At 44.8% G+C, this 24,519-nt stretch overlaps 3 protein-coding genes across 3 annotated transcripts; 2 read left to right on the plus strand and 1 right to left on the minus strand.

The window, feature by feature from the left end:
* Window positions 1-560: 560 nt before the first annotated feature.
* Window positions 561-1,902, minus strand: LOC100829145 (transcription factor MYB8). Its single transcript, XM_003578806.4, has 3 exons — window positions 1,698-1,902; window positions 1,482-1,611; window positions 561-1,319 (listed from the first exon to the last, which is right to left on the minus strand). Exons 1-3 carry the CDS (start codon window positions 1,828-1,830, stop codon window positions 764-766), a joined length of 819 nt encoding a protein of 272 aa, XP_003578854.1. The 5' UTR covers window positions 1,831-1,902; the 3' UTR covers window positions 561-763.
* A 10,875-nt stretch (window positions 1,903-12,777) lies between these two features.
* Window positions 12,778-19,051, plus strand: LOC100831788 (protein-tyrosine-phosphatase PTP1). Its single transcript, XM_010240358.2, has 9 exons — window positions 12,778-13,105; window positions 15,117-15,213; window positions 15,306-15,385; window positions 15,497-15,634; window positions 16,115-16,237; window positions 17,369-17,511; window positions 17,587-17,728; window positions 18,492-18,572; window positions 18,669-19,051. The coding sequence occupies exons 2-8, from the start codon at window positions 15,120-15,122 to the stop codon at window positions 18,558-18,560; spliced, it is 789 nt and encodes a 262-aa protein (XP_010238660.1). The 5' UTR covers window positions 12,778-13,105; window positions 15,117-15,119; the 3' UTR covers window positions 18,561-18,572; window positions 18,669-19,051.
* A 4,268-nt stretch (window positions 19,052-23,319) lies between these two features.
* LOC104584766 (dirigent protein 21) lies at window positions 23,320-24,196 on the plus strand. The gene has a single exon (XM_010240359.3). It carries the CDS (start codon window positions 23,378-23,380, stop codon window positions 23,897-23,899), a length of 522 nt encoding a protein of 173 aa, XP_010238661.1. The 5' UTR covers window positions 23,320-23,377; the 3' UTR covers window positions 23,900-24,196.
* Window positions 24,197-24,519: the final 323 nt, after the last annotated feature.

Genomic DNA, 24,519 nt, shown 5'->3' on the forward strand with positions numbered 1-24,519 from the left:
CAATCTAACTAAGAACACATGTACTACAGGGATTTTCCCTTGCAAAAGACCGTAAGAAATGTGCATTTGGTGATATATAGGTGACTATAATGAGACAAGCATGGTGGTAGTACATGGCACAAGCCAAGGCTCCTTTGCCTTTTTCCCGGACATCGAGAAGGTTAGGTGGTGCTGGAGGATCGTCCGGGGAACTGGAGCGGAAGCAGTAATGGACAAAAAGAAGGTGACATGCATGCACCGAAAAGAAGTGTAGCTAGAGTGGCGCCTTGAACTCAACAACCACCAAGGCAGGCAGATAGAGATATGACTTCACCACTAGCTAAGCTAGAGCTAGCGCCATGGTGGCGTTGGCCTGGCTTGCATCAAAAGGCAAGAAAAGAACAAAGCGGCATTGATTCCGGTGCAGCCCAGCAGCAAGGCGGCCAGCCAGGCATGAGGCAGGTAGTAAAAGACTGCCTATTACGAACTCTCGGTTGCTAATCCTACGAACGTGGACAGAAAAATTCGACGGAGAATTAACGATCTTCGGCAATGGAAGCTGCAGCGAAATCAAATGGAAATAAGGCAAATTGAAAAAGAACTTAATCCCCGGGATCAAATTACATAAAGACGACGATTCCATGTTCCATCCATCTCAAGTTCCCAACAAAGCATACTGTCTAACTCCATCCATCTCTCTCTTACTCCCCTGAAGAGTAGTAACTCTGAACTGCGCGATCTGTCTAAAGCTAAGTAACAGCTCTACGATCCCTGAAGCGAAGCATTAAGCAAACCTAAACACCCCGGATGAGCTCGCCACCGGACGCATGGAAGACGAAGAAGAAGACGAGGCGCCGCCGTTGCAGAAGCTGCAGGGCTCCCCGTTGCCCTGGAACCCGAGGCGGTCCAAGCACACGCACACCCCGGAGGACGCGTAGTACCCCAAGGACGGATCATAATCCATGGCAGCAGCAATCCTCGCAGGCGGCGGCGGGGAAGGGGAGGAAGAAGAAGACGCCGGGTAGTGCACGCAGGGCGGGCTGATGGAGAGGTTGAGGTCGAGGTCGAGGTTCCCCAAGGAGCCGCTGTCGTCGTCCTCGCTGCTTCCGGCGGCGTCCCGCGAGCGCGAGCAGCTGGCGGAGCCCCCTCCTGCAAGCGGGGCAGGGAAGGCACGGCGGCGGTGGGCGGCTCCAGGGGGCCCGGGGTTGGCGGCATTGAGGGGGAGGTGGGTGAGCGGGTCGATGCCCTGGGCGATGAGCTTGCGCTTGACGTGCGTGTTCCAGTAGTTCTTGATCTCGTTGTCCGTCCGCCCCGGCAGCTTCCCGGCGATGAGCGACCACCTGCGCGCAAACAACAAACAGGAATTATAACCAGCCAGCCGGGCGTGCGTATTAAAATTCAGTTCGATTCCTTTTTTCCAGATGCACGATACTAAAAGCCCGGGAGGATATATACTAATCGATTCGATTAACAACTAAGGGCGGAGTAGCAGCAGAACTCACTTGTTGCCGATGGCCTCGTGGAGCCTGATGATGACGTTGTCCTCCTCCTCGGTGAAGTGCCCCCGCTTCAGGTCCGGCCGCAGGTAGTTGATCCACCGCAGCCTGCAGCTCTTCCCGCACCGCTGCAGACCTAAACACACGCATCGCCGTGTTAATTTGAGAAGGAATAACTAGCAAACATATACAGCATAGGAGGAGGAGTAATATATGTGATACCTGCGGCTTTGGGGAGGGATCTCCAGCAGCCATCGCCATGGTCCTTGATGTGGGCGATGAGGCGCTGGTCCTCCTCCTTGGTCCACGCGCCCTTGTTGGTGTGCGCCTTCTCGCAGCACGGCGACCGCCCCATCGGTCTCTCTCTCTCTCCCTCCCGACAGAAAAACAAACAAACAAATTTTGGGGGGGAAGAAGGAGGAAGGAGAGGCCGGCCGGGGCGGGGGTTTATATGGACGCGAGGATCGGGGGGGAAGGCTAAAAGGTAGCTGTGGGAGATGGAGAGCGGCCGGAGAGGGGGTCCCAGCCCCATTGACCCGGATCACTCCGGGACATTTGACCGAGTTGGTGTGAGGCGCGAGTGGTTGAGGAAGGATTTGGTAGGTTGGTAGGTAGGCCAGGATGGGGCATGCTCCTTCTGCCCCCGCCCCGGTCAGGCTCGATCAGGACCACCCCGGCCTCCTGTCTCTCGTGCTGTGGAGTGTGGTCCGTGCGAGGGCGTGCGTGTGCCAGGAACTTGGCTATGTTTGGGTGCCCAGAATCTGCACGTATAGCTAATGATCGTCTAAAAGCTTTGGCTTAGCCAAATTTCGCTGTATCATCTCTAACCGCTCGTGTGCATATCCGCTGCTTCATCTGTAGTATTACGCTTCTCTATGTTTTGTATTATTCTATAACTAGCTCCGTCTTGTAATGGGTATGTTAAATTCCACGGGTACATTTTCGGAACGAAATGTTTAGTACAAACCTCGTTCCGTGAATACTTGAGTACGAGTCGGAGAGTCCGAGGACAACGGACTCGATGTTGGTGTCATAGCTCGTACGGGTATAAACAACGGTTGAATGCTCGACGCTGTATCGGGACGCCGATGGCTCTCGTACTATGTTTTTGTCGCATAGCTGTCAAGAAGGATGCGGGAGTGGCGGGAGGGGAAGCTCCGGATGTGTCGTTGTTGGAAAGGAGACACGGTTGGCTCTCGTACTCAATTTTTGTCGCACAACTGTCGAGGAAGACGCGAGAGGCGGCGGGAGGGAAGGAAAGTTTCGGATGTGCCATGGGCGAGGAGACGCTGATGGCTCTCGTAATAAATTTTTGTTGCATATCTGTCGGAAAGGGCACGAGAGGTGGCGGGAGGGAAAGTTTTGAATGTGTCGTTGGTGAGGAGACACAGATGGCTCTCGTTCTCAGTTTTTGTCGCATAGCCGTCGAGAAGGACGCGAGAGTGGCGGGAGGGGAAGATCCAGATGCGTAGCTGGGGAGGAGACACCGTTTACTCTACTCATTTTTTGTCACACAACTGTCGGGAAGGTGCAGGCGGGAAGGAAAGTTTCGGACGTGTCGTTGGCGAGGAGACATGGAGGGCTCTCGTACTCCGTTTTTGTCGCATAGTTGTCGAGAAGGACATGAGAGGCGGTAAGAGGACGCGAGAAGTGGCGGGAGGGAAAATCCCGGATGCGTTGTTGGTGAGGAGATGCGAATGGCTCTCTATTCCTATTTTGTCGCATTGGTGTCGAGAAGGATGCGAGAGGTGGTGGGAAGGAAAGTCTCGGTATCACTGGCGAATCCAGCGTCCCGCCACCCTAGGCAGCTGCCTAGACTCTCCGCTGATTAACTTCGTTTACATTAAAAAATTATGTATCCCCAAAATTTCAATTGTTTGATTACATAGTGACTGACAAGCTCTGTGGCTTGTGCCTGGTTCGACGCCCCGAAATTCCAGTAATTGTATATCCTTGGATTTATTTTAAAAGAATCATGCTAGAAACATGTTAAAGCTTCTCCTTAAAGCATAATATGGTAATAGTCGTGACAAATAGCATATCTGAGAAAACTAATGTTGCATAACAACTTTAAAAATATCTGCAGACCACGTGAGACAGCGAACGTAGTACTGCCAAGTACCAACACTTTGACAATGCTTAACTAGACAGTGGTTGGCATCAATTGTCTCCCTATACTGTTGTTAACTTCTTATAGCTTGCTTGCCTTTTCCTCTCACGAGTTTAACCTACATTTTCTATCAATACTAGCTATAGGTAGCGAACTCCCTCCTCTCGAGATTCTAGAAGCAAAAGCAAACATGTGCAATGTGACCAGTTGATGGAATTGATCGAGGAAAGAAAAAAGACAAAAACAAACAAACAAGCAGCATGCTAGAACATAGGAATTAACTATATACACTTCTTTAAGTAATGAAAGAATAAAGGAACAACTTCTTTCAAGAAAGAATCAAAATAATTTTCCTTAGCGCTTCAAAACAAAAAGAGAATACTCAACAAAACCTCAAAAGAGAGAGAATCGATGTACATTCGGTGAACTACCCCCGGCCTTAGTTTTGTGCATGTCTGATTGTACGTGCGTACGTAAGGCCTTCTTGTTTGATTTAATCCACCTGCTGCCTTTTCCACCACTTGGTCTTAATTAAGGAGGAAGAAGAAGAAGATTCCTTCAGATGCATGCATACACATGCTAAAAAATGTTCATTGCATCGTAACTCACACTCCATGAGTTAGCAGAGACTCTACCTCCTTAATTAACTAAGTTTAGCAGGCCGTGTTTGGTACAGTCCTAACCTGCCTTCGTTCTCTGCTACGTACTAGCTAGGAGTATATTTTTAGCACTAGTGTGGGTGTGTCTGCGGCTGTGCGGCAGCGGAGAGCAGTAGGCAATAAACCTGCCGAATTGAAGCAGTCTCGTTGGGTCGAAAAGCCGCGAAACAAATCATGCGGTCTTGTTGGGGCGAAAAGCCGCGAAACAATGCAAGAAACAGTATGCGCTGCCGGAGTTGTCGCTGCAGATTATCAATATATGGACCTTTGAAAGTTTGTTCAATGTTTCATGGAAGGTCGTTTTGCTTTCCTGGGGTGCTACTATTAGTACAGTACTATATACTAGTCCTATATATTCTTGTCTTCCATAAATTTGACAATCGCATGCGCCGTGTATGCATGCAGCACACACGAGGCTTGAAAATGCATGGGATGCTTTCTCTGTTGCACAGAATAACTATTTTTGAGGGACACAGTAGGCGGTAGCAAAGCTGATCGATGATCAATTAAGGCATATATGCAGCCGTACTAACGGGGTAACACACGGCAGCTATAGCCTGATCGCGGCGGCTGCAGTCTGCGAACGCTAGCAGGCTGGTAGTTGGGAGTAAGTTAGTCAGTATCCTAAGATGTCAACTAGACATTTTGATGACATGACATGATATTAAATGAAAAAAAATAATAATAACTAGATATGTTACCATAACATCACACAAACCAAAATAAGATGAGTTTACAACTTAATAAATGACACCATGCATGACACTACATATATGTTATTATCCCGCTATGAAAATAGTAATTTACACTTAATAACATATATATATATATATATATATATATATACACTCTAACTTACTCACCATCTAAGTTACTCACCACCGACCGTGACCAGCCCGTACAGGTACGCGATCGATCTGTAGCTTGTTTCGAGCGGTGCGAGACGAGAAGATATCCGCGCCTCCGCGGCCCTAGGCAGTAGTACAAGCAACAAACAACCCCATGTTTTGTTTGGTTTGCCAGGCCCCATGAATGCTCCAAATGGCACGGGGCATTCACCCACTACTACCAGTAGCCATCAACGACCACCGCTACCCTTGGAGTCTGTCTGTTTGTAGTTGCACTCCTACTGTTGCGCCACGACAGAGATGTGAGATGTCAGATGAGCAAAGACTCTCGCTGGAGTTATTGCAGCAGCTAGCGCCTTGAATTCGACAGAGAGGAGATGAGCCGAGCCGTTCTGCATGCTACAGCTAGTAGCCGCAGTCAAGGAGTGGACTACTGTATGGTCGTCAGGTTGTCATCACACTTGGTAGCTGGAGGAGATCGAGAGCGGAATTAAATGCGTGGTTTGGTTGGTGCTGCTTCGAACTCCAACGCAGCAAATCAGTGTAGCAGACTGGTGATGAACCTGGGAACTGGGAAGGATCGAGATCCGAGAGGAACGTCCTGCGGCCGGACGTACGGCTAGTTGGCCAGTTGGGTCTACTGCCAGTGATCGAAAGTTTGAATTTTTTGCGCCAGTAGCCCTCTCGCTCACCGTTTTGACAAAAGCAGCACTCTCCCAAATTTTTTGACAAAAGTAGTCTGACGGAAGGCCCAAAAGGCGCCACGTAGAGGTTTTCGCCAATTGAACCGGACGTTGATGCTTCGTGACAATGCCAAAGGCGGAAAGGCCTTTCCTCCAATCCCATTGGCGGAAAGCCTATGCATGGGTTTTTTTAGGCTAGTAGGACCCCTTGTCCTCTGCGCATGTCGGCCAAGAGGGACACCAGGGTCCTTCCCTCCAATGCCATGGGCGGAAGACCCCAAGATTCTCTGTGTTTCCGTGAGATGCGACGGCACCCGCAGCAGTATCCTCGTCTTTTTCCGTGTGAAGCGACGTGCCCACCTTCCGCCCATGCCATTACCGGAAGAGGCTTTTTCCCGCGCCTGAGACGCTCGGCTCTTTTAACACTCCCTCCTTCCTACCACTCTCGCACAGGCGCACTCTCATCTACCCCACTTTCTCGGCTTGTATTTCTTCTCAGCTTCTTTCGATGTGTTTTTGGGCTTAGAGCTGATTTATGTAGGAACGAAGCGATGGATGAAGGTAAGGTTGTGTTTCTTTCGTTACATGCATGCTGTTTTTCTTGTATTTTATTATTTCGTAAACGGGTATATTATGATGTTTTAGAGAGTTCATAATCATCTCGAGAGCTGATTTTGGATCCTTTGGAGTGGGAATATTTACTTGAAGTGATTGAAGAAGTTGTACATCAAGGTAAGGCCTATGAAATGAAATGCACGGTTGACGGTTGTTTTGCATGCAGATTATAGCTGTTTTATTAACTCGCTTGTAGTTCTATGATGCGATAATAATAGTTACTAAGTTTTTGAAGATGTTAGACTAGGAATCTGTGCGTGTTATAGTTGAAGATATAATAGATGAGGGTTAGATGTGTCCGGTGCTGTAATTCATTTTGACATGCGAATTGTAAAATAGTTTTTAAATTATGTGCGAATATTATCATAAGTAGTAGATAAAAAATGTATTTATCAATTGTATTGGAATATGGTTAATGTGTAGGTACAATGAACAAACTGCTAGTGTTTTATGGTGATGGCATCGTACGTGATGGTCCTTCCGGGCTTGATGTGTGGCAGTGCCAGCACAAGCTTCTTACCATAGAAGACATTGTCAACACGAGTTTCTTGGACGTTACAAACTGCATCAAGGTTGAGTTTGGTTCTGAGATGGCATCGAAGAAGCTGATCGTTGAAGCATTAATAGTCCCGCGGGTTCAAGAAGGGTCCTTGCCGCGTTGGGAGCTACGATAGGTTAAAAGTGAAAGTAACTGGCGTACGTACATGAGGCTTGCTAGCACGCCTGGTGCAGCAATGTACGGACGCCCCATAGTTTATGTGCAGTTCAACGACAATGATGAGGCTAGGTGCAGTATGGATCTTGGCTCCATGCAGTTAGCTATTGCTGGTACTGAGATGGAGGGAATTTCTATTGATGAAGGTCCACTTCTCCCAACTCCAGATGCCGGTCCATATTGGTCCATGGTCGTTGATCTGAATGATCACATGGACGGACTGCCTGATGAGCTAGATTCTGGTGATGAGGCAATTGATTCCTCATCAGATGAGAGCGATGAAGATGTAGAAGATGGTTCGTCTCATAGGGCAGAGGTGCCACCAATGGATGTTGAGGCTGTCCGGGCTCTTGCAATCCGGGCAGAGGATACGTCTCTGCGTGGCTTCGGTTCGGAAGTTCTTGAGGTTGGGCAACATTTTCCCGACAAGAAAGTAGCCAAACATGCAATCTAGGGGTATGGCATCACTATAGGGCGGGAGTACAGAGTGTTGAGGTCCAATTCAGAAATATTCAAGGTAGCATGCATCCACAAGGAGTCGGGTTGCCCTGCAAGAATTGTTGCTCGACAACCGCGGGGGATTATGATGCCATTCGTTGTGACGAAGATGGTACCACACACACACACATGTGAGCAATCTGGTGTGCTGCCACACCACCGCAACGTCACTGCATCATACGTGGTTGAAGCCATCTCTTCCACCGTCGTTGACAAGATTGGTGTCAGCGTTAAGTCATTGATGAAGGCTCCTGCTGATCGCATTGGCTACCCAGTGAGCTACAGCAAGGCCAGGCGTGCTAAGGAGGAGGTACCGACGAGGATGTTTGGCACTTATGAGGATGCCTATAACTATGTCCCCACAATGCTTCATCAGATTTGTGAAACTAACCCGGGGACATACATATCCATGCAAGAGCATCCAGTGCCAAATGGACCGGAGGGTCATTACATCCTTGATCGTGTATTCTAGGCATTCAGCCAGACTATTCAGGCTTTCTCGTATTGTCGACCGGTGTTATCTATTGATGGTACCTTCCTCACTGGAAAGTACACTGGTACTCTGTTGGTGGCGGTTGCAGCGGATGCGAATGACCAGCTCCTACCTATTGCATATGCCATCGTCGAGAACGAGAGCACAGAAAGCTGGTTGTGGTTCTTGAAATTCTTGAAAGATGGTGTTGTCAGAGACAGGGCCGGAGTTTGCATCATTTCTGATCGCAATGCGGGGCTGCTGAGTGCACTTCACCAGATGAAGTACTCGGTGCCACTGGAGCATAGGTGGCCTGATATTACAACCAGATGGTGCATGCGGCATTTGGCCGCAAATTTTTACTCCCGATTCAAGAACAAGGATTATATGAAGATTTTCAAGAAGATGTGCATGCAAAACCAAATGCGTAAGTTTGATGCCATCTTTGCGGCCTTGAACGCAGAGATGACCTGCAATGGTGGTGATGCACCTCCAGAAGGGCAAGGTGAGGGGGGCCAGAGGAGGGCCAGGAATCTAGCTGAGTGGGTCAACCAGAGTTGCCCGCGTTTAGAAAAGTGGGCCCAGGCTCACGACACGGGTGCTCGCTTTGGCATAATGACAACCAACTTTTCAGAAGTGTACAATGGTGTCCTCAAAGGTGTGCGTGGTCTTCCAATAACTGCCTTGGTTAGTGAAACATGGAACATGACTGTTGCTTATTTTGCCGATAGGGTTCAAGTATCGAGGGCACGCATGTTGCAGAAAAAGCAATGGTCTGAAAAGATGCAGAGACACTTGGACTGGAAATCAAAGGCCGCAAGGAGCCATAGTGGTACCATGGTCGACAGGCTTAGAAGAAGGTGGCTTGTCAGCACGCGGTCGCATTTCGTGAGAGGTCACCTCAGAGGTAACACTCAGCATGAGGTCACCCTCCATGCAACGACATGTGAGTGCACTTGCAACAAGCCTAAGCTACTCCACTACCCTTGCAGCCATGTGCACCGGGCGGTTGCGGACCATCAGATTGCCGTCGAACCATACATCTCTGAAAATTTTAGTATGTATAATCTTATGCACACATGGGATGGTGAGTTTTGGGCAGGGGCGTACAACGTAATTACAAGGATGTATGGCCTGGAGGTCCTATATGGCTTCCTGATCCGGCTACGAAGCGCCAGAAGAGGGGACGTCGTCCGACTCGTCGCTGGAGGATATATGAGGTCTCCGGTCGCGGGGGCTACCTACTGCTTTCCACTGGCTATATTTTCAGCAAGGCGATCCGTCGATCGTCTGGCTAAAACTTTACTCTAATTCAAAAGCGGAATTCTTCGAGAGCTAGAATTGGGAACAAATCCAGTGTTCGTCGGTTGGATTTGTTGGTCAAATCTTAGCTACTCATTCCGTCTCTAATTAACGGACGTGGATTGTTATAAGAATCTATACAAGTCCATGTCAGTTAATTCAGGACGGAAGGAGTAGTTAGTTAGACCCAAATTTAAGCTGGCAGTATGTATAGTTAGCTGTGCATTAGCAGCACAAGCTAGCATGCACGCAGTACTGCTAATTAAAAACAGAAACCGGAGGAATTCGTTAGGCCAGGCAGCATAACTGTTGATTAACGGGGGCAACGTACCATGCAAACTTTTCAGCGGTATATGCTGTACCGCTGACCATTCTAACTGCAGCCAGGCAGCCTGCTACGTGCTGCTACTACTATATGATCGTACAGTCTACCGGATCGGAATATAGTACTACGTAATATGGAATTTTCGTCACGTACGGAGGACCATGATGTATTGATATATGCATGCAAGAGTACTTAATTTCCTTCTTCAAATCATCACCTTGTGCTTTGATCCTTTGACTCGAGACGCTGGGACAGTGGGACGTTCCCTGGAGGAAGAAGCTAGCTAGAATAAATTTGACTGCGACTGCTCTACAGATCTCATTATCTTTTGGAAATCCTGGAGACCGACTGGAGCCCGTCAAACAGAAAGTTTTGAAAGGTTGAATTAAGAGAAGCCGTTATATCGATCGGCCGATAATATGCACAATTGCTGCGGCAACATGTAGAGGTCAGGTACCGGCGATCGCGAGTATAAAATTGGCGTGCATTCTCCCGTGGAGGGAGGCCGCGACAAGCCGGCATGAATCGGCCCGACATGTTCGAGCGTTTGACTTGCGGAAGAAACGACCCATGCATGTAGTAGCAGAAATTAGCCGGGGCCCGGCCGGCCTTTTTGATCGGAAGGAAAAGTCCTCCCCGTGGGAATTTTTTTGACATGGACAAGAGCTCTGATTCGCAGCACGTACTCCAGGAGAAAATCGAAATATTCATTCGCATTTTCATGTCTTTTTGAACTTTAGAGAGATTGAAATTAAACCACGCGAACTTTTACAAAGGGTAATGTTAATTTGATGTTGCACCAAATTTTCCACCGAGTGGTTCTGCATGCCCACGAAGGATTACAGGTCTGTCTAGACGTGCATGAAAACAATTCCGCAAAATAAAATACACTAATTAAGCTCAGGTTCGTACTATTTTAGGTACTATAAACTGTGTGTATTTTGTGTTTTGGCCCTACTAACACTAGTCTTTTCTCTTCCAGCTCTCCATATAATTTTTTCCTGCTTCCGTCCGTGATCTCAGGCGAACCAAATCAAAAGACAAATCAATCAATCAAAACTTCAAAAGATTGCAGCCAGCAGAGCTCGGGGCCAAATTAGTTACCAACTCGCGGCGCCATGGAATATTTGGAGTTTGGAAGAAAAAGTTGTTCCCGTACGTGCTCGGAGACTTTCTCGAAAGAGGGTGGCACATCAGCTTTAATTTACCTGCCCATGCGTCAGCTACGCTGTGTATCAGTACTGTCCGAGTGACACATGAGACCAGTTTAAGACCGAGATATCGGAGGGGTTCGGTCTTCTAGAAAGAGTGGTTGTTCCAGTGACTTTGCTTTTTTCAGATTTCACTACCACTAGTACTGTTTTGACAGTGTTTCCCAACAAAGAAAAACAGATCTGGCCCCTTTCTAATCGATGTTTTCTTTTTGGAAGGTCCCGGAGATATATTTTTCAGGAAGGGGGTTGGCCGAGTAATTATATGTGCATAAGTTATTACTCTTTCCGTTCCAAATTAACTGACGTGAATTTAGATAAGAATCTATTCAAATCCACGTCAGTTAATTTGGAACGGAGGGAGTATTATTTTCAAAGGGGATATTTATTGTACTTGCACCATTCATAATTGTCTTGTATCTGAAAACTCACTTGGCTTTGTAAAACATATGACTCGTCTTTTGAAACTCAGCCACAAATCATACTTTTAAATCTTAAGGGTTCTTTTAATCGTGTATGTAGAACACGGATAGACGACACTTAGCTTTGTAAATAATCATTTTTTATAAAAGAATGTAAAACTAAGTTTCTGCATGTGTTCTACGTATGGTAAAATTTCAAAACACGTTCACGTACAAGCCACACTCGATGTCGTGTTGGGCTGCTGGAGTGCTGGGGCACCACGGTCCACGAACGATGCCGCTCCTGGGCCGAATGCCCGGAAAGCGAATAGCTTTCGGGCCGGACTGAGCCCAAGCTAGGCCCTGCGTGCTAGTGTTGCTCTCTTGGCGCCTCTTGCTCCATGCATACGGCAAACAAGGGAACGCCATAAAAAAAGAAATACCGAGGTGAAGTACTCAATATTTTTGGTACAGTTCAGGTGTAGTATAGTTGTAGAAAATCGCCAAGAATATACAGTATATCGAGGAGGTGATATTTTATACACATGTCATTTCTGAAAAGTCAAACTCGATAACTTCTGAAAGATGTGAAAAACGAAATGAGAGAAATGGATGGTAAAGAAAGTTGAAATTTCATGCTGAATGTATGTGTTTTCTCATAACTTCCAAATGCACTTGTGTTTGAACTTGAAAATTTACATGTCTAGCACATAAGTTCCTCAATACAATCTTTATCTTTTAAACTCGTATCCATGGTTTTTATTGAGGTTTACTGGATATTTTCCGAAACAAGTTCTTTTCTTAACTCTATTTTTTCCAAACAAGTTATTTGGACTGCATGGTTTGTTGATCTTGCTGCATACGTTTGAGCTAATATTGGTCAGCATGTTTCCGTCGAAGATTAATTAGACACTTAACATTAGTTCCTATCATTTTCAAACCTTTTTGCCAGACACAATCATGTCGTATCCCTTTGTGGTTTGTGATTCAAGATGGCGAAATTTATGCATGAAACATTTCGTGTTGGCAAAGCCATAACTGCTACTCCCTCCGATCCTAAATTCGTGTCGTTTTTTTTAGTTCAAATTAGGATCAGAGGGAGTACTTCATTTGTTCTTGTTTATATATTTTAGTTTTATCGTAAGTCAGAATTTTTGAAGTTTGACCAAGTTTATAGAAAATTAACCAACATTTATAACTTCAAATCATTTTGAAATCTAGCATGATATATATCTTCATTATATATCTTGATGGTATTTTATATGAATACAATTTTCTACAGACCTAATCATTTTTTTAAAATTTAAGACAAAGTTAAAACATCTTAGAATTAGGTTCTCGGTTGTACTTTTAGAAAAGTAGAGACGTGTAATTTTAGATTTTTTTTCCTATGGTTTATATGTGAACTTACTGCGAAGTGTGGTCATATAGAGAACTGCCACTTTTTTTTTTCTAAACGGCGACTCCGACTCCGACCAATCCTCTCTAAGAGCCACCGCAGAGACGGGGAACGCGACGAGCTCCCGCGGCGGCGGCCTTCGAGAGAAGGTGAGGGCCGCCGCCCGCCTCGCCGGATCCGGCTCCCGCCACCCGCACGCGCATGCGGAGGCGCAGTATTCCGGGAGTCCGGCGGTCCCCGGGGCCGCGTTCGACCCCTTCGACGTCGAGGCCGATCCTCCGCCGCCGGTGCTGACGCCCGAGCAGGTCACGCTATGCAAGCAGGCGCTCGCGCATTTCGAGCCGAGGAGCAAGCAGCAGGATGCCTTGTCCGACGAGTTCGAGAGCCTCCCGGTATGATCGATTGTTTTTTCCCTCTCTCCCGAATTCGGGATCCTTCTGAAAATTGTGCCTGGTAATTGCGAATTCTCTGTGCCCACGTGGTAATTTCACATCTTCTGTGTTGGTTGGTCAGTGATCGCCCTTGTAATTTTGGTGCAAATTGTGGTGCTGTTTCCTCCCTGATTTAGGTCTATTACAGTTTTGAGCCCGTCATCATGTGTTTAACGGCCATCTATTTAGTGTTTGTGTGCTTGCGAAGCAGAATATGTTGGATTTTGGTGTTGGTCCTAAATTGGCATGTCATGCACTCATGCCCCCCTAGAAAACACAAAGGCTTAATGTTTCGATGCACTGAATATTCACAAAGCGTATGATGCCACTACAACCACAATGCACGCTGCACCCCTAAGCACTGTGCTCCGCCAGTAGTGATCCTTCTCCAGCTATGCAAGCCTGTCTGGCTGAACTCTGAATTGTAATAATTGATCAAAGCAACGGCAGTACCTTCCGCTGCACCTTTTCTTTACATGATTTATCCATTGGTTTCCCTATTGATGTAGGGAGGTTGGGTTGCTTTGAGGTAAGGAGAGGGGGATCTGATGGGATAGTATTGAGATGCCATATGTGTGGAAATATGCTTTGGCACCTTTGTGAAAAAGATGCTGCATCTTTGATTTATTTAAACTACACAAGATTTGTTTTGGTTGAAATCACTATGGCGGAATAAGTAAAGAACAATAAGTTGTAAGAATGCATTGATTTAAAAATGCTTGACCGTTAGCTATAGTTTATTCATCCTAATTGACTTGATCTTGATTTGCAATAGTAAAAATTAAGGTTTCTGGAGTTATGCTACCATTTCTAGATCTAAATTAATTGGTGGTTGTCTCAGTCATGTACCATATTGGATCTAATCATTTCACTGTATTCAAGTATTTCGGTGTGTTTTCCAATGGCCTGTTTATCAAACCTATTGGTATCTAGTTATTTGATTTTATAAACTTCCATTGAAATGTTGCAGTTGGGTAAACTTAGAGGCATTATGTGTACGTGCCCTTTGTGTATGGGTGGGAATGGATCGGATGCAGATCAATAGTGCCCTTCCCACTTACTTTTCCATATTTTTCAAATCAAATGCAGATCGGTTGTTACTACAGTATGAATGCGGGTTGGATGTTTACTCAATTCAGGACGGATACTAATACCTTACAACTTTAATGCTCACTAGGTAAAACAAATAACTTGATATCTACATCACACATGATGATAGACTCATGAGGTATGATAAATCAACAATAGACTGACCACAACAGTAATATGGTCCACGCAGACAATGAGACAAATACTACTATAATATGCAACAGGTTTCAGGTCCAGCCAGACAAAAGAATACTTTAACCAGTTGTTTGATTATTGGGCTAGATAATTAGTTTCTGGGATTAGAATCGCTAAAATTGTCTAGTGTAACTTTTATCTGGTTACGAATGTCCATATCCACATCTCCTTTGTAATCTAGTGCCATATTTGCATATATAAACTAAACCCGGATATTATCCATGTCCTGATTTATTTTAATTGGGTTGTGGATGTTCTTGCATTTTTCTGAATAGGAATACCGGATAATTTGGATTATCCACTGCCAGTTTCTACCCTTAGCATTGTAGGCCACAGTCATATCGGCTGCTACAAGATTGGATGGTCTTGTTGTTCTTCACTCCTCCACTTAAGAGATGCATGGATATGGCTTTTTATGACACTTGTGTGAAAACATATGCCATGCCATTATAATTTGTACTAGGATACCTGGTGATAACGCAACTCAGTATAATTACTTATTTACTTATGGATGATGGAAAATGTAACTTCTCCCCTTTAACAAATTGTCTTGCCTAATATTGCAGTTCAATTTTATCTAATGAAAACTTTAGCTGATTTGAAGCAGATATCTGGGCTTCAAAGTATTTCTATTTCATATGTCTTTCTGAATGAATGTCTATTTCATATTTTGTGGTTATGTTTTCAGCACATGGGGACAATGCGCCAGGGGCAGAGGAACCGGTTTAATGTGGCCTGTGATGCTACTAATATGGGAAAAAACCGCTATATTGATGTCTTACCATGTGAGATTTGCATTTGTAATTATGATGATTTGACTAAGATCTCCCCCTAGCATTATAAATTTGGTAACATTTCACTGCTTTCGTCTCTTTAGATGATGACAACAGGGTACGGCTAAAACTATCAACTAGTCAAATTTCCAGCAATGATTACATCAATGCAAGCTTTATAAAGGTTAAGTTTCTGTTGTCCCTTTTCTTAATGTATGCCTGTTTGTTTTGCCTTTCTGGATAATGTGTGGGATAGTTGAAGAGCATCTTAAGATATGGTGTATACAACTTGCAGGCTACTGAGGACAACAGATCCACAAGATTTATCTCCACTCAAGGCCCACTAGTCAAGACATTTGAGGATTTCTGGGAAATGGTTTGTGAAAATCAGTGTCGTGTGATTGTTATGCTCACACAGTTCGACAGTGTAAAGGTACTTGCTTACATTAAACACTCTACTTAACTTCTTCGAATTGAGGTGACGTTCAAATGAGACATAGTCATGATGGTACACTTGCGTGTTTAACTTGCATACTTATTTCAACCTGGGAGACAGGGCAACATGATTAGTGTTAAGATTTTGAGTAAAGTAGACCATGACTCCTTTTGTGGAGAAAGGAAAAACCAACTTGGCTCATAAATAGTTTCACTGAAAATTCTAGAGGGGATTCTTGAAGCTCCTCTTTATATGTATTTTATAATTTCCTCACAGAACATTGTTCTTACGGCCTCACTATTTGCATTTAAAATTAATAGGATATGGTGATGTACTTCCAACTGTATGGGTGCAGAATTCTTAGAAATTTGAAATCGAGATGCATCCATTACTTTCTCTATGGTGTAGATCAACTCCAAAGCATAAGTATTCCTCTGATAAATGCTGATCAACAAATTATGTTTAAAATAATTGCAGTGTGATGAGTATCTTCCATTACTCAATGGACAAGATGTGTATGGAAAGTATAATGTGGAGATTACTAAAAAAAGATATTGCCATCAATTATGGTTGCGCGATGTGAAGGTGCAATGCAATGAGGTAAAGAACTTCCATGTATACTTGTTCTATTGTTCCTCTTGAGGATTGTTTTTTTCTTGCATCATAAATTTTGTTCATGGACTGCTGTTCCTTTTTAAAGGTTCCCCCCTGTCTCTTTAGTTCTCATGATTGGACACAACATTTCCTTAGAAACTTAATCCCCTTAGCTCTTTGAGACAGTGATCAAATTGTAAGTTGCGCTGCATTAGAGATAAAATATGCCATCATTTCTTATTATTGATGTATTTTCCTTTCTGTTGCTCCGTGAGGATAAATGTTATTTTCGCTGTCACAATGATGAATATAGTGGTGACATCATGAATTGTAAGGATTTCAGATTATTTATCATTTTTTAGAAGTTTAGTTTATTTTTCCTCTGTGTTTTACTTTTACCGTTTCAGGTTATTTCTGTGCCTTTTGAAATAATATATGTATGTAAATTAAATACATCAACATGCTTGATTCACATTTATTTTAGCATAGTAACCTGTCATCATGACACACAACTTAGCAATTTTCGGAAGCTTTAGATTTTTTCAATATTTTTCATTTCCTATCTCTTGCACAAATCATAATTTTTTACAGTTCTTTTCCTAAATAAAAACGACACGGTGTCATTCCAGATAGTTGTACCCTACCACGCCACTTTCACTAGTCTCTCTGATTGATTGAAGATACATGAAACATTTTTATTGCTCTACCACTTTGAAATGAAAAATTGTTATAGCTTATATTTGTGGTTTGAGATCTTTCCATTTCCAAGTCCCTGTCAACTTCTCTTTTTAGAGGAGGGTGTTGTAGTGGTCTTCGGTTCTGCAGCTTCTGCTGTGTTGATATTTTGTACAAAAACATCTGCATTTCTTATTAGCTTGTACATGGGAGGAGTCCGTAAAGAGAGATCTGAAGGGCTGAAATATCACCAAAGAACTAGCCATGAACAGGGCTGCATGGAAGCTTGCTATCCATGTGCCAGAACCATGAGTTGGTTGCGAGTTTTTATGGGTTTCACCTCTAGCCTACCCCAACTTGTTTGGGACTAAAGGCTTTGTTGTTGTTGTTGTTGTTGTTGTTGCCATTACATGTAGAAACATCTTGTTAAAGATCTTCTGATTGCTGATTTTCATAATGTAGTCAGACAAGATTCATTCTGTACTACATATAGAATACCCGGATTGGCCCGACCATGGAGTACCAACCAGTACTGATGCTGTAAGACAAATCCGAAAACGGTTACATAATGTTCGGGAAGAACATCCTATAGTTGTACACTGCAGGTTTGATTCAACTTGATGCTGCTACTTGTTGCACATATTTTATTCTCTGACCAATATTTTGGTCTCTTTCTGCAGTGCAGGCATTGGAAGAACTGGTGCTTACATCACCATCCACAGTACAATTGAGAGGATTCTCCTTGGTGACACAAGCTCTTATGATCTTGTTGAAACTGTAAAAAAATTTAGGTCCCAACGAAATGGAATGGTCCAAACCGAGGCATGTTCTGTTTCATCTATACTCCTATGAACTTCATCTAAAGTATACCCGCAATTCCAGCATAATTTGAGCATGTCAGACTTCCCTGCTAACAACTGTTCTCACATGTAGCATAATTATTGAAAATGTAGCTCATGCATTCTTTTTTTCTTAGTTGAAGTGCCATTCTACAATTTAAAGGCAATTTTTTTGAGTAACCGGCAGTTTTTTTACTTTTTAGGTATAAAAAATTGCTATTACCATCATCTTGCACATGCAGTTTTAGGTACTACCCCCCGTCCTGAATTAACTGACGTGGATTTGTATAAGAATCTATACAAATCCACATCAGTTAATTTGAGACGGAGGGAGTATAAAAAAGTAAGACTGTACAGGGTAAATTATACTCCGTAATACATTTTGATGTTCCCTGATCCTTAATTTCTATCTCCACCGCCCTCACTAATGAAATAAATATTACTACGGACCGTAGCATATGTTTCCCGAGCTTGTTTTAGGTGCACTGCTTGTACCTTGCTGTAAGGTAACTGAACAAGCCTGGTTAGCTATCTAATTACTGTTCTTGCATAACCATGAGCAACCTGGTATGGTCGTACCATGTGTGCAGAATGAGCTATGCCTACTATTCTAATACACAGCTCCAATTGGCAATTGCATCCAATACTTCTAAAGGTGTTGATAATTTTATACTTATTGCATGAACAGTGCAAGTTTGTCCTTATGTGTATTTAGATGTTCTATTGGCATATCTTCTTCTTTTCAGGACCAGTACATGTTCTGCTTCCGTGCAATTGTTGATGAGCTGAAAGATCTGCTGAAGTCAAACCATTGAGGTATTTCTAGGGTAGGATGCACGTGATATCACTACACAAATACATACTTGTATGCCATATGGCTACACTGTAATTTTCTTGGTCTGACTTTTGCTGTTTCTTTGTAGGAAGAACCGTGGTGGTGCCTTCTTGGCGCCCTTCTATTTCTGTAAGCCGAATCATTTTGTAGCTATCATGTTTATATAAGTGCGCACTGCATTATGATCACTTTGCCACCTCCAATATCGATGTAGTCTCTACTTATCACTCATACTCATCAAATTAAGAGAATCAGTAGAGTTTAGTGCATCTGGTGGACCAAAGCCTGTAATCACCCTTCCATGGATCGTTCCTCAGCCTGCCTTGGAAGATTTGTGGGCTTGATTCACATGCAAGCTGATCTAAAAGGTTTCTTTCTTAAGACCAGTGCATTATTTTTCTTGTACACTATGACCAGCGCAGTGTTGATTTTACTGAAGTTGAACAAGCTGGCATGTCAGTGGTTGATTTTCTTTTTGGTGTCCCGGTGAAAACCTTTTCTGGTAGTTGGTGGGAGCATATCGACTGCTGCTATCGAAGTCGGAAGAAACCCCGGATTCTGCAGTAATCAGGCTCCAATTCACATGTCGTGTCTGACGGAGGACGCCCGAATATTTGGTTGGATGTTGGGTCACTAAACGCCTTTCCAGCGTGCGTAAGTACATACAGTATCGAGAGGACGGCAATACGGTATATCTAGAAACCCGGGATTTTGGTTGGGTGTTAGGATAATTTCCATTTCATACCTACGTTAGGCCGGTATATCTGTTCCAATTTTCCCTTTAGTCGGCGGCAAAACATGCATGTAGAAGTGTTCGAACCAAATAAAATTCTCGTGATCATACTGCCAAACATGCACGGCGTTACTAATGTACTCCTTCCGCTCCATAATTCTTGAGACTCCGCTCCATAATTCTTGTCTCAAATTTGACAAAAATGGATGTATTTATTCCTAAAAAGTGTCTAGATACATGTAATATTTTGATAAGAATTATGGAACGGTGTACACCTCAATGCGAGACGAATTAGATTTTCGAAAATTTAGTAAAATCGATGATGTTTAGCAAACAAAAAAAAATCGAATGTTCCAACAGCTTTTCAATCAGTACAAACATCACTTTTATGTGGTTTCCGTAGTGCGCAATTTGGCATCGTTCATTTCCATCCTTTCCTATCCCCCGTGATGACATCCAACCAAATGTTCCAGCAGGAAGCAAAGAGCCAAAGTTCAGCAAACCTCACAACAGGCGCGCCAGCTCCAGCCATGGCCTTCCTCATGAACATGAACTTCAACCACACCCACTGGATGGAATCATGGAACACTAATCTGTCCAGTGTGTAACTAGGACGCCCAGGGGACTAAGGATCGTGTCTTTATTTCCTGTCATGCATTTCACTCATGCACAACTAATGCTGGGAGGGGCGGGGACTAGATTTTCAGTGGGACAGTCGTTTGTTTACCGTCGAAAACATGGTGAATGCAAAATTACATCGAAAGTTCAAAACCATGCTTGGCCTAGTGGCCTGTCCTCTCTTTCGAGATCTTTACCATTTGCCGCATGGAGCTGGCCAGGAACTGACCCGCACTTGGATCCGAGCACGATCGAGGAAGCGCAGGCGCAGGCGCATGGAGCGGTGATGCGTCTGCCGTCCAGCTGCGGGCACTGTCCGCTACAGTAAACTCAGCACTTCCTTCTCTTGTGCGTAACGTGCACGTCCACTCTGCCTGCTGCATCCTCAACGCTTGCTTCTTCAGGTCATGGGATTACATACACACATATGCGCCAATGCGGCAGCTAGCGCTGACAAACCTCTGCCTTTACATCCAGAGAGCTTCTTCTAGATCGTGATACGGACATACACCAAATAAGCCACCGTGTAGTGTATGTAGTTTGAGTATCGGGCAAGGCCGGCGCACCGTTCCTTTTGCAGCTATAGTAGCTTGCAGATTTGTCCTCCATCCATACATGATAGCCTGTCTGTATTTCTGCGGAAGCAACGCCCCACAGCCCCCAACAAACATGCGCGCACGCGCACCACAGGACCACGGGTTGATGAATTACGCCAAAGTTTTCAAACTGGCAATTCATGACGGCCGCATCGATCGATCGATCGCACGCGTGCTCACTCACAGCCACAATCCCATGGTGCTCCCAAGAGTCAATTGTTATTGGTTGTCAGGAGGTCTTCTTCGGTACACCCCAACCCCAAACTCAAAAGGGTATTACCAGACTTTTTTACATTGGTACAGAAATTAAACAAAAAAAAGCAGATTTTTTTTTCCATCTCCCACCAGCCCCGCCTTCGCCGTGCCGTCGGCTTCCTCCTTGCAGCGACACTCTCCTCCAACACGCCGCCGCCTCCCTCGTCAGCTAACCCCCCGTTAAAAGCTAAGGAATTCGACCAGCTGCACGCAGAACGACAGCAGCACCCGTAGATTGTGACTTCACCCGTTCCATGCCTCGGGAAGGTGAAGTTTCATGGGGAATGGGCCCTCTCCGTGAACTACCAACCGATGGGGAGCAGCGGCAGCTCAATTGGCGTCGGCAACTTCAAATCCTGCTTGACCAAGATCGGAATCTGTAAGATTAGAAAGTCAATTGATGGGTAAAATTAGGGAAATATTAGGATAGAATGGAGACTAAGGGCATCTCCAAGGGAACCCCCCAAATCCTCCTCATTTGTTCAAATCTGTCCATATGGAAGCTTTTTTACGGTACCCTTATACTGCTATTAGAGAGGGAGCAGTATAAACTTTATCTGACCGTTGATTTCTAAAGTAATTAGACTTCTTTTCAAAGGGTAATTAAGTCTACAATTTTTGGGTTCGATAGATTCGTTCGATTCATGCCCAAACACTCAATCTAACTCCGTTCTACCATGGTCATGGCCGGGCTCCTGCCGCCGACATCAATGATGTCTTTCCTCTGCGTGTGAGTTCAATTCCTTCGAGACAGTCCGTACGTACGTCGCCACCGCTCGCCTGTGTCAGTCGTCTGACGCTATGTGCCTCGTCAATCTCCAGTTAGCATCCATGTGTGCTGCTATTCCATCGCGTGGTCTCGTCTTGCGATGGAGAAATTAAAACGCCCGGTAGTTCAACGGTTGACAAGATCGATCTACTATCACACATCTCTTGAAGTATGATAACCAAAGAGCTAGTATATTGAATGAAGCTCTCAATTGCATCTGGATGTTAAATTCTTTCGTGGTTAAGTGATGTTGGATTGCAATTTTCTTCCGGCGGCTCTGTTCACCTGATAATTAGGGGCCTCTGCTGCCGCACCCATCTCTTTGGAGTAGGGAGCCGAACACACACGATCTAGGATTAGCCACCGGCGGTGCCGCCGTCTCATCTCCTGCTGCATGCCCGCACCAATCTCATCGCCACAGCTATCAAGGGGGAGCGCTGAAGTTGCAGATTGCCAATGGCGATGGCGATAGAACACATGGTTCAGGGGAAATTATTTGTCTCATGTGCCAATTTTGCCCCTTTACCTGGTATACTGCTCACGATTTTGTAGCCGTCACTAAGCAGTATAAATCGATTTAGACCATCAGATCCAAGAGAATGGACGGCTCATATCCAGTTAAGGGTACCGTAAAAGAACTCCCATATGGGGGTCCATGAGCAAAATACATAACCCAATGGGAACTCCCATTTGTCCAAAAGTGGTTAACACCCTCATTTCTTCCCCAAATTAATTTGGGGAGAGTATGGGGAGCCCCCATTTGTGCAAAACTCATCCAAATCTTGTCCACTTGTCTTTTTGGCCACATGTCAAAGACTCATGAAGAAATAAATGAGAGGTTACCATTGGACAAATTGATATTTTACCCACCCCCATTTGTCCAAAGACCCCTCAAATGAACAAATGGGAAGGACAAATGAGAGCTCACCCTTAGAGATGCCCGAAGGGAGGAGACGAGCGGCGCCAAGGCCGCCGAGAGCAAGCGTAGAAGAGAGAGGGAGGCAGAGAGCAGGCACTGGAGGGGAAGAGAAAGCCACGAAGGGGGGGGGGGGAGGGAGGGAGGGAGAGAGAGAGAGAGATGCTTCTAAATTCTAAATTAACCATCATACCCTTTTCACCCACGGGGTATCGTGCAATTTAGGTCATCCTTATGTTCGAATTTGGGGGAGGGGTGGTGTACAAGAGCAGAAGTTTTCAGGTAATCCTCCATTTCAAAATAACATGCTTATTTCGCTTCTTTGACCGAGCATTTCACCATTAATAATTGGAATATTGATATGTGACTTGTGAAATAAAACTGTTATCATTGTATTCGTGTTAAAAAAACATTTACTTATGGTTATGGTCTTGTATTACATAAGTCAGGTGTTGATGGAGTAACTATTGGTCAAAACCTTTTTCAAAGGAAATAAAATACACCTTATATAATTATTGGAGTCAGTCCAACCAATCACGCTTGCACGTACAAATTTGTTGATAAAATAATGATGATGTATAATTATAAACATTGCAATTTTATTGAAATATTGATACTATAGTACTGATGTGTTACAAAAAACTCTTGATTTCGTGTCAATAAAATAATGTTCTCTGATATATCCTAATGAGATTTTATACATTGATATTCAAATTTGATGTTAAAAGAAACATATAGATGTTCAAATTTAACACTCGATCGGGTAGGTACGCACCCAAGTCGCTTCGTACAGTACCCCTCACTCCCGCAAGCATGTATAAATACCAGGGCACACACATTGCCACGACACAAGTCACACAACACACACCGTGGACACACACACACACACACACACAGAGCAAACTAAGCCATGGCCGCCATCGTCCTCTTCGTCTTCGTCCTCCTGGCGACCGCCGCCCACGCCACGCAATCCTCGGCACCGCCGCCATCGACGACGCACATCAAGCTCTACGCCCACGAGGTGGTGAGCGGCCGGCACCCGACAGCGGTAACAGTAGCACGCGCGCCGACGACGAAGGCGTCCAAGACCTTCTTCGGCGAAGTGTTCGTCATGGACGACATTCTCACCACGGCCGCGGACGACACCGGGAAGCCCGTGGGCCGGGCGCAGGGCACGTACTGCAGCGCCAGCAGGGACTCCTTCACGCTGCTCATGGACGTGACCTTCGTCTTCACGGCCGGGGAGTTCAACGGGAGCAGCCTCGGCATCGTGGGCCGCAACGACGTGCGGGCCGACGTCCGGGAGCTGCCCGTCGTCGGCGGCACGGGGGTGTTCAGGTGGGCTCGTGGCTACGCGCAGCTCAGCACCAGCAAGTTTGATCTCAAGTCCGGGGACTCCACCATCGAGTACAACATCTTCGTCAGACACTAGATTGCTTAATTAGCTGCATGCATTGCAGATATTGCATTGCATGCTGGCTGGTGATTTGCTTTGATTGAATAGGAGTGAGTTTTACTCGCTCTCTGTGCCATCTTGATCATGTCGTTGTTTGCAGTTTTTCTTCATCGCGCCACCAGGCGTGTGTCGAGAGGAGAGAAGATCTGTTGTGTAACTTTGTGTGTGTGTGTGTGTGTGGTGTGTGGCGAGTATTTGTTGTAACACTATGTGTAATCACGGTTAATTGATGTTTGTTTGGTTCTGGATTTTGGACCAAATTTTAAAAAATAATTATAGGATAGAGTGTGACTATATCACAGTTACCTGATTTTTAAGCAAAAGGGTTAAATCTCAGTTGACGTATTAGAGCAGTTAGAGTATTGTTTGGATGTCATCCCACTCTTCTCTTCCATTGTCTATTCCGAATCTTAATTAAAGCACAAACCATATCCAATGGTTGAAAAATCAACTTATCTTTAACTGAAAATCAGACGACTTAGTTATAACAAAACCTTATAGAATAATGTAGCTATGGCGGTTTGGAATTCCGTGATATTAGGAGTTTCAGAGCCTACTTGAGACACCTAAAATGGTTCACGGTATACCTAGGCATA

Source organism: Brachypodium distachyon, chromosome 4, assembly GCF_000005505.3.
Source record: "Brachypodium distachyon strain Bd21 chromosome 4, Brachypodium_distachyon_v3.0, whole genome shotgun sequence".
In the NCBI taxonomy this organism is placed as follows: domain Eukaryota; kingdom Viridiplantae; phylum Streptophyta; class Magnoliopsida; order Poales; family Poaceae; genus Brachypodium; species Brachypodium distachyon.

Excerpts from the sequence above, each read along its gene's own strand:
- LOC100829145 (XM_003578806.4), bottom strand. The coding sequence starts at position 1,830 with ATGGGGCGGTCGCCGTGCTGCGAGAAGGCGCACACCAACAAGGGCGCG. Across the intron at positions 1,612-1,697 it reads ATCCCTCCCCAAAGCCGCAG|GTCTGCAGCGGTGCGGGAAG; the intron begins GTATCACATATA and ends GCGTGTGTTTAG. Across the intron at positions 1,320-1,481 it reads CACGAGGCCATCGGCAACAA|GTGGTCGCTCATCGCCGGGA; the intron begins GTGAGTTCTGCT and ends GTTTGCGCGCAG.
- LOC100831788 (XM_010240358.2), top strand. The coding sequence starts at position 15,120 with ATGGGGACAATGCGCCAGGGGCAGAGGAACCGGTTTAATGTGGCCTGT. Across the intron at positions 15,214-15,305 it reads CTATATTGATGTCTTACCAT|ATGATGACAACAGGGTACGG; the intron begins GTGAGATTTGCA and ends TCGTCTCTTTAG. Across the intron at positions 17,512-17,586 it reads CCTATAGTTGTACACTGCAG|TGCAGGCATTGGAAGAACTG; the intron begins GTTTGATTCAAC and ends CTCTTTCTGCAG.
- LOC104584766 (XM_010240359.3), top strand. The coding sequence starts at position 23,378 with ATGGCCGCCATCGTCCTCTTCGTCTTCGTCCTCCTGGCGACCGCCGCC.